The sequence below is a fragment of the Lynx canadensis genome, chromosome A3 (genome assembly GCF_007474595.2).
Source record: "Lynx canadensis isolate LIC74 chromosome A3, mLynCan4.pri.v2, whole genome shotgun sequence".
Taxonomy (NCBI): domain Eukaryota; kingdom Metazoa; phylum Chordata; class Mammalia; order Carnivora; family Felidae; genus Lynx; species Lynx canadensis.
In genome coordinates, this window is record NC_044305.1 from 63,951,330 (window position 1) to 63,967,449 (window position 16,120).

The following is a 16,120-nucleotide window of genomic DNA, read 5'->3' on the forward strand; positions in this document are numbered from 1 at the left end:
CTCTGGGGAAGCAAAAAGCTCTCAGATGCAAGTGATCTAGGAGGACCCACGCTCAGTTAGAGACTCCTATCTCTTATCATCCACATAGTTAGTTTCAAGATTTGTTCAGCCCTCAGGTTAATAACGGATTTATTGTTTGTTTCCAGACTAACTATAAAAGTTGGCATTTAAAATAATTCTAAACTAGCTACTTAACCCACAATAAAAAAGTGATTGCATACATAAAATAGATCGCATTGGCAATTTCCCCCCTCATTATTGCTACATGGATAGCTAGTTTTTCTTATTTTAGTGTTGGCTGGCTACAGCTTTCTGAAGTTTGTCATATCCAGCAGGCCCCGTTCTGACAGAAGCATCTGGAGGGAACCAATCCTTTGTTTGAAAGAAAATGGAATGAAATCAAATGACCATGGAAACCCAAGTATAATATAGTATTCTTTTTTTTCTTCCAAACAGAGCTCTTGTTTAACTAATGCTTTTATGGAGGCCCAGTGGATGAAGGAAGACTTTTCTCCAATGAGTTAAATGAATTCAATGTATATAGAAAGCACTAAGGCATAGAGAACTATATGCCTTCAAATAACTTTTAAGGAAGTATCCTAATTCATGACATGTTTAGGAAACAAGTTATCTAGAATAAGGCATTAATTAAAATATTTTGTGATGCTTTTTGGGGGATCAATGCTTTAGCTACTCTTAATGCCACTTTGGTCATTCTTCTCTGTCTCAATGGGTGATGTCAAGAATATAGCAGAAATGCCTATAATTGATTGATAGAGTCCTACAGTATTATTAATGGACTATAAAAATCTTGAGCGTAAGAAAAACCTCCCCATTCATGTCATTGGCTTGTATGTCCTCCTAAAATTTAGGGGTGCCTGGGTGGCTCAGTCAGTTAAGCATACGACTGTTGATTTAGGCTAAGGTCATGGTCTCGTGGTTCATGGGTTCAAGCCCTGCATCTAGCTCTGCACTGGTGGTGCAAAGCCTGCTTGGGACTCTTTAACTTTCTCCCTCTCTCTCTGCCCCTGTCTCTTTCTCTCTCAAAGTAAATAAATAAACATTAAAAAAAATTTTTTTTAATTTGTCCTCATCACTTTTCCAATGAGTTTCTCTCTGTTGCATGAAGTCCTTCTAGTCACTGTTCTCCTGGGATGCATACTGAAACCCCACGACTCAGACCTTAAAGCATTTATACTAAAATGTACCTTATGAGAGATAAGAACCGGTACTATATGTCTTGGGTTCCAGAATTATCCCACAAGCAGTTACTTTCAAAAGACCAGACATTTCTGGATTTCAGGTAAACATGGGGGTTGAACAATGCGTTAAAATCACTTCCTTCGAGAAACTGTACTAAACCACTATAGAGAGATGTTTTTAAGACCTAAACACACAAGGATGATAGAATGAGGGGACATATAACAACATAATTTTGGAACCTGGGAAGCGGGTGGATGAGAAGTCACTGACTTAGCAGATTTGAGAAAGCCAGCAGTTGAGAAAGCTGAGAAGCAAACCAATTCATACATCTGAAACTTTGAAAGGCTCAGAAATTGGGGCAATTGTAAAAGTAGGAGTTGAAGGGGGCTAAAATAAGGAAGACTGATTGAAAGCTGTTTATAAAGCAGTTACATCCCTATTCCAGTCTGCTGAGTAACTTCCTCTTCTGTACCCCCAGTGGAAGAGATTTGTTCTCTGGAGAGGGTTAAACTGAAGGGTTTTAGATTAAGGAACACCAGGCACAGTTGAAATCAGAGAGAGTACCAAAAGCAGGCTGGAAGGATTGGGTGAGCATACACAGAGCCACCCACACTCCACTCCGTGCCCACCCATTCAGCCGTCTTCATCTCCAACCAGCTTTTTATCTTTCTATGACTATGTTTAAGCAAACAACAAAGAATTACCAGCTATCTGAGGAAACCTTTTAATGTGACAGGTACCCAAATCAATGAACATCAGCAAAAACAAACACACAAACAAAACCAACAGCATGAAGAAAACAGACTATGTAAGGATCAGAAAACCTAAAAGAAACTAATTAATATTGTCAAATAATTTTTTTAAAAGATTGCATTCTTGAAACAAGAGTAAGATGTTCTAAAAAAGAAATATTCAGAGAACTACCAACAACAATAGCATAAATGAAAAGAACAATAAAAGGGTTGGGAGATAAAGTTGAGGAAATTTCCAAGAAAGTAGAAAACAATGAGAACTAGAAAGCAGGGAAGAATAGATAAGAAAATTAGAGGATGAGTTCAGGAGATTCAACATCCAAATAGCAAGAGTTCCAGAGAAAAAGGACAGGTAAAAATGGAGGTCAGGAAATCATCAACGGAACTTCCCAAAAAACTTTAGAGGATCTGAGAACATCAAGTTTCCAGGTTGAAACTACCCACTGAATCCTGAAAATTCCCAAACATTTACCTCCCACACACTTTTTCAAAGAAACTACTGGAGGATATGTTGCATTAAAATGAGGAAGTAGGGGCGCCTGGGTGGCGCAGTCGGTTAAGCGTCCGACTTCAGCCAGGTCACGATCTCGCGGTCCGTGAGTTCGAGCCCCGCGTCAGGCTCTGGGCTGATGGCTCGGAGCCTGGAGCCTGTTTCCGATTCTGTGTCTCCCTCTCTCTCTGCCCCTCCCCCGTTCATGCTCTGTCTCTCTCTGTCCCAAAAATAAATAAAAACGTTGAAAAAAAAATTAAAAAAAAAAAAATAAAATAAAATGAGGAAGTAAACCAAGAGAAGAAGACAAAGGATAGAGAAACAAGAGATGAGATACAGCAAAAGGGCAAAAGAGAGCCTGGAATGATAGTGAAGACTGATTCTAGGGGATCAGCTGTGCACCATGCATAGGGCGCATTCGTTCCAGACAAAGGCAGATCAGAAGGCACCAGGAGAGATTTCCTCATGAGGTTGATAAAATACCTGATGTGAGGGCACCTGGATGGCTCAGTGAGTGTCCAACTTTTGATATTGGCTCAGGTCATGATCTCATGCTTCATGGGATCCAGCCCCATGTCAGGCTCTGCATTGACAGTGCGGAACCTGCTTGGAGTTTTCTTTCTCCTTCTCTCTCTCTGCCCTTCCCCTGCTTGTGTGCTTGTGCCTTCTCTCTCTCTCTCTCTTCCCCCCCCCCCCAATAAATAAATAAAGTTAAAAAAAAAAAAAAAGAATACCTGATGTGAATGAATGTACTGAGAGGGGAAATTCACAACTGGATTTTGAGATTGAATAAAAATCTTAGCAAATGAGAAAAAAAATGGACAATTTTAAACTCCACAGGAAAGAAAATTGTACATGAGAGGAAAAGCAATCATAGTTTACTACATGGCTCAGTATTATTTCATGGCCATAAGGGAATTGACAAAGAGTAGTGATCTTCCCAAAATTATAATATATCTATGATAGGAAGACAGTGATAGTGTGTGGATAAGGAGCATGGTGTGTGGCATGGGGAGAGGCGTATAGATGAAAGTGAAAAATGCTTATCTTTCATAGTGGGGGTCAATAGATTTTGCCTGAAACTGAAAAATCAAGAAGTAACAATACACACATATGTAGAAATATGGAAGTAATTGCCAGAAGCATCAACTAAAAGAATTAGAAGTACTAGTTTCTGAGAAAGGAGAAAGACTGGGTCAGAGGGGATGGGTCCTGCTGTTTGTCTTGATCATTCTCATGGAACTCAATGGCCCTTTAAACTCTGGATAAGTTCTTTAAAAATAAAATCCTTTAGGGGCACCTGGATGGCTCAGTCAGTTAAGTGTCCTGACTCTTGGTTTTGGCTCAGGTCATGATCTCATGTTTCGTGATTCGAGCCCCGCTGTAAGCGCAGAGCCTGCTTGGGATTCTCTCTCTCCCTCTCTCTCTGCCTCTCCCCTGCTCACTCTCCCCCACCCTCTCTCCCAAAATAAATAAAGAGGGGTGTCTGGGTAGCTTAGTCGGTTGAGCGTCCAACTTCGGCTCAGGTCATGATCTCACAGTTCATGAGTCCGAGCCCCGCGTCGGGCTCTGTGCTGACAGCCTGGAGCCTGCTTCGGATTCTGTGTCTCCCTCTCTCTGCCCCTTCCCCACTCATGCTCTGTCTCTGTTTCTCAAAAATGAATAAACGTTTAAAAAAAATTTTTTTTAGCAAAATAAATAAACTTAAAAAATTTCTTTAAAAAAGAGACCACTGTTTCCACAAATAGGAATGAGAAAACTTTTTTAAATAATGACATTATTGAGATATAATTCACATACCACACAGTTCACTCAGTGGTTTTTAGTATATTCACAGAGTTGTGGAACCATCACCACAATCAATTCTAGAATATTTCATCACTGGTAAAAGGTCACTCCACATTTACTCTCAACCATCCCAGCCCTAGACAACCACCACTCTATATTGTGTCTATGAATTTGCCTATTCTAGGCATTTCATGTAAATGGAAACATGTAGGCACATGGTTCTTTGCTTTGGGATTCTTTCACTTAGCACAATGTTTTCATGTTCCATCTGTGTTGTAGTAGCATGAATCAATACTTCATGTCTTAATTGCCAAGTAATAGTCCATTGCATGGCCATAGCACATTTTACTTATGTGCTTATTAGTTGATACACGTTTGAGTTGCTTCTGCTTTTTGGCTATTAGGAAGAATGCTGCTACATGTACATGAGTACAGATTTTTGTGTGGACCTATTTTCTATTCTCTTGAGTCCATTCCTAGGAATGGAATTATTGGGCCATATGTTAATTCTATATTTAAGTTTTTGGTGAGCTTCTAGACTGTTTTCTAAAGTGGCTTTACCATTTTACATAATTTCTCCTCATCTTCGCCAACATTTGCTATCGTCTGACTTTTTGGTTATAGCCATCCTAGAAGGTGTGATGTGGTATCTCATTGTGGTTTTGATGTGCACTGAGATCACTTTCAAAAACTTAATACATTCGCAAAGATAAAATACGTTGTCAAAATCTCATCGGCAAGGCTTTGAGGAAGTAAACACTCTTATTTGGAGGTATATTTTGGTACAAATTTAGGGGAGGACAGTTTGATATATCACAGGGTGATATGTACTTAGCTTTTGACCAGATTTCCCATTTCTGGGCATTTGACCTATGGAGAAAAACCACATTTGGGGAAAAAAATGTGTCTTCGTTGTACCACGGTTTATAATCTCATTATATCAAGAACTCAAAATAACTTCTATCAAGAGGAAACTAGCTAAATAAATTATGATGCAGACATAAAATTCCTAGGAAGCCTTTAAACACAATGATGTGGGGTGCCTGGGCAGCTCAGTCAGTTGAGCCTCCAACTTCAGCTTAGATCATGATCTCACAGTTCGTGGATTCCAGCCCCGCGTCTGGCTTTGTGCTGACAGCACGGAGCCTGCTTCGGATTTTCTGTCTCCCTCTCTATCTGCCCCTCCCCCATTTGTGCGCACTCCCTCTCAAAAATAAACATTAAAAAAAATTTTTTTTTAAATTTTTTTTAACATGTATTTTTGAGAGACAGAGAGAGACAGAACACAAGCAGGGGAGGGGGCCGAGAAACAGGGAGACACAGAATCCGAAGCAGGCTCCAGGCTCTGAGCTGTCAGCACAGAGCCTGACAGGGGGCTTGAACCTACCAGCCGTGAGATCATGACCTGAGCCGAAGTCAGACACTTAACTGACTGAGTCACCTAGACGCCCCAAAATTTTTTTTTTAAATTATGATGCAAGTAGATTTTTATTGTCATGAGAAGTTATCCATCACATATTGAGTGGGGCAAAATCAGATTGCCAAATACCTGCACGATAAGATGCCATTTGTGTAAAATATCTTTGTGCTTGGAGAGCTTTTTTTTTTTAATTTTTTTTTTATATTTATCTATTTTTGATAGACAGAGACAGAGCACAAGTTGGGGAGGGGCAGAGAGAGAAGGAGACACAGAATCTGAAGCACGCTCCAGGCTCTGAGCTGTCAGCACAGAGCCTGATGCGGGGCTCGAACTCACCAGCCATGAGATCATGACCTGATGTGAAGTCAGATGCCCAACCGACTGAGCCACCCAGGCGCCCCTGCTTGGAGAGCTTTTTATGGAATGATGTCCAAAATGACACTAGGGGTTATATAGCAGTGGTGGAATTTTAGGTGATTTTATTAACTTTGTTCTACATATTTTTGTATTTAATTTAGTTAAAAATCAACCTCTATAATTTTTTGAGAAAATTATAAAACTCTCTTGAAAGACTATGCATTTTAGAAGTCACATTTTTGTACTTAATCAAAGCTTGAATTTTAGTTAAATACCCTTCCCCTATCATTATTTTTTAAAACCTCAAAACCATCTACTAAAGGCATAAAGAAATTTATTATTCTGGTGATTATACGCACATGGTGTAGAATACTGTCTTGGGCTCTTCCTTTGGAAAATTTTATTATGTGCTTTAGTCTTTATGGAGTTCTTTTTATGTGGAGGTATGCCAGGTATTAAGGACTTTGGGGTGTGGCAACGTCCACGGGCAGGAGCAGGACAAAAATGTTCTCCATCTGTTCTGTCATTGGGATAATTGTCTGGGGTCCACATATTCTCTCTTCTACTCTTTTGTCCCCCTTCTCAGGAGAATAACATTATTTTTTTAATGTTTTATTTATTTTTGAGAGAGAGAGCTCGTACATGCGTGCAAGCAAGCGGGGGGAGGGGCAGAGAGAGGGAGACAGAGGATCCAAAGCCGGCTCTGCACTGACAGCAGAGAGCCTGATGCGGGGCTCGAACCCAAGAGCCGTGAGATCATGACCTGAGCCGAAGTTGGATGCTTAACCGACTGAGCCGCTTGGGTGCCCTAGGAGAGTCACATTTGACGATGAATTTTTCTTGGAGCACATTATAAGTTAGGAACTGTTCTACATACATATCGTGTATTTTATGTATTTAATCCTCACAGCAATTCTGTGAAATTGATACTACAATTACATTATTTTACAGATGAGGAACCTGAGGCACAGAGAGGTTAAGTAAACTACCCAACGTTACTCAGCTAGGGCATGCAGTTCAACATGCTGGGAGTGGAGCCCAACGAGTCTGGTTCCAAAGCACCTGTGGTCTTAACTGCCCTACTCCACTGCCTTTCTGACTTTCCTCATAAATACGACTCCAACGCCTCTTGCTGGGGACCTTGTTCTCTCCCAAACTGTTGTTTCTACTAGAAATACCATGGAGGCTGAACTTGTTGAGCACACTTGACTGGACTCTCCTGCAGCACATGCTTCTGTGGGGTCACTGTCTTTGCTGTCCCTATATTTACCCATTGATTCCCTTAGGCTTTTACTTACCATTTCTTTGCCATCCTCTTTTCTGAAATGTTCGGATTTCCCACTCTTTGAAGCTGGAGAGGCAGCTGGGAGAGAAAAAAAAATTTAATGCTCATTAGGTGTTTCAGCTTTGCATCCAGACCCATTAGAAGAGCGTTCAGTGCTAAGGCGGTGAACATTCACCGCTCTTCCTCGGGAAGGCAGAGCCTTCTCAACCTCAGGCAGAGCGAGATGCTGGTGCCCTGCCTGCCTGAGCTTTGAGTCTGGCCCCTTGGGGAAAACATAAGACCATAGTTAATTCTGATCATAGGGGTGATTCACATTCGTTGTGAAAATCTTTGGAAAATATAAAAAAGTGTGAAGGAAACACATTGAAAGCACTTGCAACCCTACCATCCTGTGATAACCACTAGAAACTGTCATTTCCATGCTTGTCTTTTTATTTTTAAGGAATTCACATTCATTCATGAAGACTATATAAGTCGTCAAAATAAATGACTTCTAAGAGATGATTTTAGAAAATGCCCATACATGGACTTTAGTGGGGAGGATTATTGTTAAATTTAAAGATGTGCCAAAAGTTGGTGAAATTTAAAGTTCTTAATTTTAATCTCCAGTTTGATATTTCTAATTGCAGAAAGGAAATCATTGTGCATGTTTGAAAAGATTAGGATGGAATCAAAGAAAAAAGTATAATGACCTCTGGGGTTTTTCTTTGCTCCTTGCAAGTGATTTTTTCATTTATTTTTGCCTCATATGGGCTGCATAAATAGTAGGCATTCAGCTGATGCTTATGGATTGCCTGAGAAGAATGTTCATGTGTACAAGACTATCTACCTGAAATCCCATTAAAACTGAACTTTTAATATTTGTAATTTGATTGTTATTGTTTTTGCTCTCTTATTGTGATTGAAATGTAGTAAAATCTATTTAGGATATTTTACTGTTTATCTGGGAAGGGAGCTATAATCAACAACAAAAGAAACCCATGTGATATGACATATTACAAGTAATAATTATGTTAAGTTTGGTTCAGGTGGAAATACCTTGTGCTGAACATTATTTTTAAAAGCAATTTCTTACGAGAATGATTATAGAACAGACTCCTATAATCAAAAAGTGTATCCTCTTGTGTTTTCCAGGCATCTGGCCATCTGAAGAGGTTTTGGCTTACTACTGCCTCAAGCACAGTCATATATTCAGGTACAAAGCTGCACTTAAAAAGATATTTTTTAGCCCCTTGTGGATATTGTGTCTGCATGTTAACGATTGCCATGATTGCATTCTTCAAATTAAGTTGTTAGAAACATATAAAAAAAAAAAGAGAGAAAGGAAGGAAAGAGGAAAAAAAGGAAGGAGGGAAGGAAGTAAAGAAGGAAGGAAGGAAGGAAGGAAGGAAGGAAGGAAGGAAGGAAGGAAGAAAGAGAGAAAGAAAGGAAGAAAGAAAGAAAGAAAGAAAGAAAGAAAGAAAGAAAGAAAGAAAGAAAAAGAAAGGAAGGAAGGAAGGAAGGAAGGAAGGAAGGAAGGAAGAAAAATAAAAAGAAAGGAAAAAAGTTCATGGTGAAAACATGTTGCTTCTGAAAAAGAAATCTGAATTGCCTTTGGGTACTAATATTGCACAGCAAGCTTTTTGCTATATGTCAAAGGCTTTTGATTTCCACTCAAGGCATTTTATTTCACTTTGATTTTGGGGAAACAAAAGTGAAGCTCCAATCAATCCTTACTGATTGTGAAGGTCAAAAAAAAAAAAAAGAAGAAGAAAAGAAAAGAAAGAAAAAAAAACAAACCACAATAAGGACATTCTTTAAACTTCTGCTAGGGAAATCATTGCAGAATATTTGATAAATATATACCCCACAGCTCTTATTTAAAGATGCCATCCCACCCCTGGTTTTAAAGGTATTTTATATACCTAACAATATGTATTTGTAAAATATAAATTACTATTACAGACTCATGCTACGGAAATAACTGTTTTCAATTGTCAGTGTGCATTATAGATTAAACCCATGGATGGGATTTAGGAAAGAGGGGGGAAAAACCTCCTTTTATTTAAAAATTCTAAAGATGTTTGGTAGACCCAGAAAATACAGGTTTTTCATTTTAATTCTCATTTAATAAAAGTCATCTAATATATACTCCCTGAATAGCCCATTATGATTCCAGACAAGTCACTAGAGATCATGGTGTGTGTTTTAACAATATGTACTTACAAGATTGGGTCAATAATATGTATTTTTTGAAGCTCTGTGGCCCATATTTACCAACCAGTCTATAATTGCTTTGAACAACTAAATGTCCATTAAGTGCATTTCGGAATGTGAACATCCTCGTTTGGCCTCTTCTCTTCCTCTTCCCTCTCTTTGCACCTCTCCCTCCCTTTCAGTTCTCTCTCTCTCTCTCTCTCTTTTTCTTTTCCCCTGTGGAGGTGATAAACTTCCCAACCTGGGAAGATGCAACAATCTTAAGGGTTTAAGCATATAAAATAACAGCAGGGCAGTATTGAATTTGGGCCACAAAGCTGCCCTGGGAGTCCGGCATTTGGCTCTTCTCGCTGTGCTTAAGCTTGACTGGAGCTCCAATCATCGAGCTGTGGGCCCGGGCAAGAATGTCACACGTTGAGGGCTAATATGTAGGCACAAAGGGGAAGGTGAGTGCCGAGTGCCACCCTAGACTGTCCGCTTTAACTCTGAACCGCTTTACTTCGGAGCGGCGAAGTCAGAGCCCGGTCATTACTTTAGCCCGGGTTCGCTGGCTTAACCATATTATGCCCCTGCATTGTTTATTCACTGTGTTGTGTTGGGGTCAGTTGTGATTTAAGTGTTAATTGCTAAATGCTCTTTGTGTAATTGTTCTTTATGGGGGCGGTTCGGCTTTCCAAAATGTTTCAGTTTGGTTTCCATTTTTTTTTTTTTAAATTCCAGATTGCATTTATTTGTGTGTGTGTTGTGTGTGTGTGACTATAACATAGGTATATACACACTCATATATGTTCTTCATTTACTTGTCTAACTGTTTTTGAAGGAATGAATGTGGATTAACAGTGTTATCCTTTCCTAACAATTATCTTTCGCTACTCTAGCTAGTTTAGTTCTAAAAGACAGCGCCATTGACAAGGGAAAAAAAGGGAACCTTCTCAGATTTTTCAGCTCAGCGGTGGTAATGTTGCAGTGAACACTAATGAGGGAACCCCCACTGATTTGCCTGCTTTGTGACTTTTCTATTTCATAATTATTTTTAAAACGCAAAGCAACATGAGGTAGCCTAGTCATGTCTCTACAACTTCCTGGTAGTGCCGTTCTTACTGCAGATGGCAATTTGTTCTTGTAACATATATATCTCTCTGACCATTTTCATCTAATTTGTATGGGTTCTACCATTTCTTTTCTCTCTTTCAGGGACCTTGCTGTGTGTGAGCTAGGGGGTGGCATGACATGCTTGGCTGGGCTCATGGTAGGTCTTTTCTCAATTCCAATCCCATTCAGAGGGAGGAACAAAAGGAAAAATGTTCCAGGGCCTCCAACTGCTGGGTCAGAGAACCGTCAACAGCATCAGCTGCGGTCAAGCTGCCGGGTCTTGAGAGACCTTCTAGATTGACTTACTTTCGGATCATATTGATTTTATGGTTGCCTCGATGAGCAGAAACATTTTACCTCAGTGTAGTCAATATCGCTTGTTGTGACATTCCAGGCCTCGCGCAGTCTTTCTTTGCCATAGCGAAAGCATTTTTTTTTTTTTTTTCAGATTATAGTCCCATTTGCTAAGATACAGGAATAGCCCGGCGAATCACAGTTGGAGCACCATGATATAGCTGCTAATGTTTTGCCTGCATTATTACACCAACAAACATGATCCAGAGCGCTCAGTAATTAGATTCTTTTGAATTAGATTGGCCATTCAGGAACGTCGTTCCCCATTCTCTGGGTTCTGAGTCATGTATTCAGGAGATATTATGTAGCAGCACAGTGCATTAGACAAGTTTTTATGTCTCTACAAATAAAAGCATATTGTTACACTGATTGGCATTTGACAAACCTGTCGCTCTTACACAATGTGTCGAGGTTACAGCCCAATGTGCGAGCATGTCAAAGCTCACAAAAAAATTACCCTCACAAAGCCATCTGCCTGCAATGCAAAGTTATATGAAGGGCATCAGGCAGTCAGACAGAAGCGAGCTGAAAGGCAGAGTGACAGACAGCCTTGTATGATGGCTCTACTAGATAAACAGAAGCCCACAAATGAAAGCCTCTCAGAATACCATCATCCGCTGTCACAATGCAATTACCGAACAGAATGATAGCAAGATAGAGGCTCCCGCAAATGGAATGATAAAAGTATTGACTGATTTGATTGAATGATTAAAATAATGCAGACATAAAATGGAAAAAGATTGAAGATTGTTACAGAGGAATAGGTGAGGAAGCATGATACTGAAGGCTTGTCATTCCTGTCTTCACTTCCACACAGACAAGCATATTTGCTCATTGTTTGCTGTGCTCCTTTTTTTTTTTTCAGGTTGCTATTTCTGCAGATGTCAAAGAAGTTCTGTTAACTGATGGGAATGAAAAGGCCATCAGAAGTATCCTTATTCAGATAGAAAACGGGTTTGTTGTGCTCATTCCCTTTTCCCGGCTGAGTAACAATTGATATAAAGAAAGACAGCATGGGGTATTAAAAGAGAATTCCCCCCACACACATGATAAGTAATTAAGAAAAAGTAGAGATATATGGGATTCATTGGATACGACTGTTTTTTTTTTTTTTCTTTTATCTCGATAGATTTTTACAGTCACTTCTTGTTAAAGGAGCCTATGATTTGTGGACCTCTCAAGGCAATAAGAGCATTTGTTTCATAATAATTTCCAGGCATTCTTGTCCTTTTATTTCCACGGAAGTTTCCCAGGATAAAAGAAACAACTGAATATTTATTATATTGGATATTGCTTGCAAAAATTAACATCCAGCTTCATGTTCATTATGACCTTTCTTGCGTTTGATACTGAACGTTATGTGCTAAGTAGCACGGTACCTACTCTCATTGCTAAGGGGTTACCTGTATCTCCCCATTGCAAACAGCTATCAGTCTTTCATTATTTCCTCTTATTTAGGATTATAAAAGCTATCTCTTTTTTTTTCTGCTATGCTGTTACAGTTCAAACCCCATTATATTAGATTATGCTTTACCAATATGTACACAGAGTTCGTGAAAATTGAACTGTACTTTAACTAAGAAAGCAAGCATAATTTGTGGCTACTTTAGCAATCGAGCTGACTTGTTCAGGAGCAGTTAACAGCCGTTAGAAATTGAGAGGCGAAGTGGAAGGTATATTTGCTTTGGATTTTTTTGGTGTGCCTTACATTTGCATCATGAAGGAGGCAATCTACTTACGTGAATTCTAGACCCCTAAAATGCCAAAGCACTTTTGATTTTTGTGGCCTCTTCCATAAAGCCTGTTTTCGATTTTCTTTTTCTACCCCTGCTATGTAATTTTTTTTTTTTTTTAAACAAAACTTGCAGCAGCTCTATCAGGCTGCTCGAACAGGAGAAAGGGGATGTAAGAAGCACAGTAGCTAATATTGTTCCGCAGCACCTTCTGTGCTCTACAGAGCCCCACCCAGCTAATTGCTTGACAGGCTTAAAAAAAAAAAAAAAAAAAAAAATTCGGGAAGGAAAAACAGCCAATCACAATCTTGGCCTTTCACACAAGGGAAAGAGATCACAAAAGGTGCTTCCTTTTTTAAGATGCAGGATTTTAATCATGATCTTCAGACTGTCGCAAGTTTCTCAAAATATCCCCGGAGATGAGCCTGTGCTGTTTCATTCACTCTGCTTTATTCTGAGTTATGCCTTGCACTGTATCATTTCACTGTGCTCCTCCTTCGCATGTCAGGGAACACAGACAGTGAGATGAAGTCAGGTATGCTGGCTCAGCCCCAGTGGATGTTCCCCCACCCCCCTTGGGGGTGGGGGTGGGGAAAGGAGGATTATTGGACAAGAGAGGGTCAATTTAGCCACAGAAACTTTCAGGTTGGGCCCGGCAACCCAAGGTTTTCCTCCAAGTCAGCAGGTGCCTCATTTAATAGCGTCAGAAACAAATTCGAACTTTTATCAAACTATAGGAACATCTGTAGTCGGCATGTAAATTTAATCGTGCTAAAATTATTATAGAGCTAAAGTACAGAGCTTCCAAAGAAGGGAAGCAATGCTAATGTCATTAATTAACACACCTTTGCTTTAAACAGCAAAGATGCCATGCCAGCTCTTGAAACCGGAGAGGAAAAATCTTAGATTCTGTATTCACTCTGCTGGCCTTTCAAGGAAATGATTGGTACAGCCCCCTCCCAAGAAAATGGATTTTTAACATTTGGTCCTCAGAAGCTCAGCCCTGAGAGTGCTTTATTGTGCTGGGTTTTACAATGGGTTTAATATAGCGGGGTGCCAAAGGGCAGGAGGGGAAGAACTTTACAATGTAGATAAAGTAGGTCCTTTCAGGATGCAGACCAAAACTCGTAGTGTGTTTTATTTCATCTCTCAGGACTTTCCTGATGGAGTTCAGTTTTTATCATGCAGCTGTTCTGTGTGTGTGCCTTTTTCTTTTGTAACTAGATCTAATTTTTTTTTTAATTAAGAGAAAAAAGCATGCATAAAGCCTTAAAAATTGGCAATGTGTTTCTCCTGCTTTTAATACCGATGTTATTCTCGATTTGCTAACAGAGCTTACAATTGGCATTCGTTGTAAGCTGTTTTCCTGAATAGGGTTAATATGAATGAAATTTTTTTTTTTCTATTTGTGTGCCCACTTTCTGTGAGAATAACTAATTTACTGAATCACATACTGTTGATGCATATAGATTGAAACAAATTCATTTAAAAATTACTGTTTACATCTTTCCTTTAAAATTTTAGGAAGCCTAAATTATATACCAGTTGTAGGATATTATCCAAAAATTACTTTCTAAAAAGTAAAAGTGGATGTCAACAAAAAAAAGGGGGGGGAGAAACATTGCCAGAAGCCAGGAAATCTCTAAGCAAAGCTGCTAATTATTCTTAATGGGCAAGATGAGCACATTAAGAAACAAATGAATACATCAGTGAAATGTAATTGAAAATCGACCTGGCAATCGCACATCACATCTGAGTATTGGCCTGTATATTATTCTCATCATTTTAAAAATTATTTTTGTTGTTTTTGGCATCTGAATTTAATGAATCCAACTGAATCTTACTTTCCAGTCTCTTAGGCTTATAAGGTTCTAGTTTTTACCTTTTTTTTTTTTTTAAAAAAAACACAGCATGTTTTGATATTTCCTTTTTATCTTCTGTTATTTCTATTTTTTAACATGTAATGAATGGATGACTTCTGAATCTTTATTTCATAGAAGCATGTCAACCAGTTGTGAGGTTATTTATAATCTTCCCTAAGATGTACCAAATGGATTGGCTATGTCTTTCAGAGCTCTTTCCCTTGACCCTGGAAAGCTAGATGTTGATTTGAGATCTACTAAACAGAGATATCTGAAAAGAGATTAAGACTTGAGGTATAAGTGAATGTTGTAAGTCCTAAATATTTTCTTAGACTCGTGGGTACGTGCCCCTCAGGTTCTCCTTGGTCCTTAAACTGCATTGCTGGGTCTAACCCAGAGCCCCTCTACCTGAGAGCTCCCTCTCCTTACAGATGCCATGTGTATCTGCACCCAAAGAGAACAAGAGATAAATTAGAAATGGGATCCTTTGGTTCGTCCACTTCTCAAATTTACCTAAAATAGTTTGAAATGCGTTCCCTCTGCTTTGGCGTGGCCCTTTTGGTGTAATAAAGAAAGAAATCTCTCGGTGCCTACAGATAATAATTACTCACTAAAGTTCATAGCTGGTGATGACAATCACAGAAGAATAGGGGAGGGAAGTGATATACTGAATTACTGTCGATGCTAAGCCTCTTCCAAATCATCATGAATAAAAGTACAACACCCAGAAGTGAGGAGCCCTCTCTGGTATACTCACTAATTCCCCCAACACAAGCACCCTGCCTTGATCCATCCTTAGGAAACATCAAGTGTATTATCTGCAGACTGTGGAAGTGCTTGTTGACCCATCTCTTGTGCTCCTGACTCAGGCGTCTTATTCCCCCAGCATGCACAGTCCGGACCATGATCTCGAGCTCAGGGTCCACCAAAAATTGGTAAATCTCCTGTGCATTTTAAAGGCGCTACCCCTGGCTTAACATTATTTATTAGCAGAATCCCTGACTTGAGGAATTAATAAATTCAGCTTCATGTAGACTGCGCAGCCTGTGCTGTGGATGGCTGAGACCTTGGGAATGCCATGCCATCGTCCTGTGTTCAGGTCTCTTCCTCTAATAGCTGTGCCAACTGCACTTCTGTTTGGTGGCTGAGTCATTAATGGATTCCATGTGCCTCATACTGGGTAGGAACTCAATAAATGGCTTTGGAAATTCAATTTAAATTAAGTAATAAATTAATCTAAGTAATTAATTAAAACTAACCCAACCACTATTAATTGCACGCCATTTCAGGTGCTAAAGACATAGCAGTGGACAAGACGAACCAAGTGCCTGTTCTTATGGGACTCGGACTGTGCCTTGGCTGGAGCATATTTATACATAGGAAAGACATTGAAAATCTGCAGGGCAGAAATTCTTTGATTCCTCCCAGTTATTTAAATTCTACAATATAGGGGCTTCAGGGTAGCTCTGTCGGTAAAGCATCCTACTTCGGCTTAGGTCATGATCTCACGGTTCACGAGTTCAAGCCCCACGTCCGGCTCTGGGTTGACAGCTCAGAGCCTGGAGCCTGTGTCAGATTCTGTGTCTCA

General features: G+C 39.5%; 1 protein-coding gene across 1 annotated transcript in view; it reads left to right on the top strand.

Annotated features, from left to right (window-relative positions):
• The window catches only part of CAMKMT (calmodulin-lysine N-methyltransferase), a 399,914-nt gene that overhangs the window by 325,729 nt on the left and 58,065 nt on the right, over positions 1-16,120 (top strand). Inside the window, exons 4-6 of the mRNA XM_030310520.1 lie at positions 8,430-8,490; positions 10,686-10,740; positions 11,803-11,866. Coding sequence (XP_030166380.1) covers positions 8,430-8,490; positions 10,686-10,740; positions 11,803-11,866 — 180 coding nt within the window. The remainder of the gene's footprint in view (positions 1-8,429; positions 8,491-10,685; positions 10,741-11,802; positions 11,867-16,120) is intronic.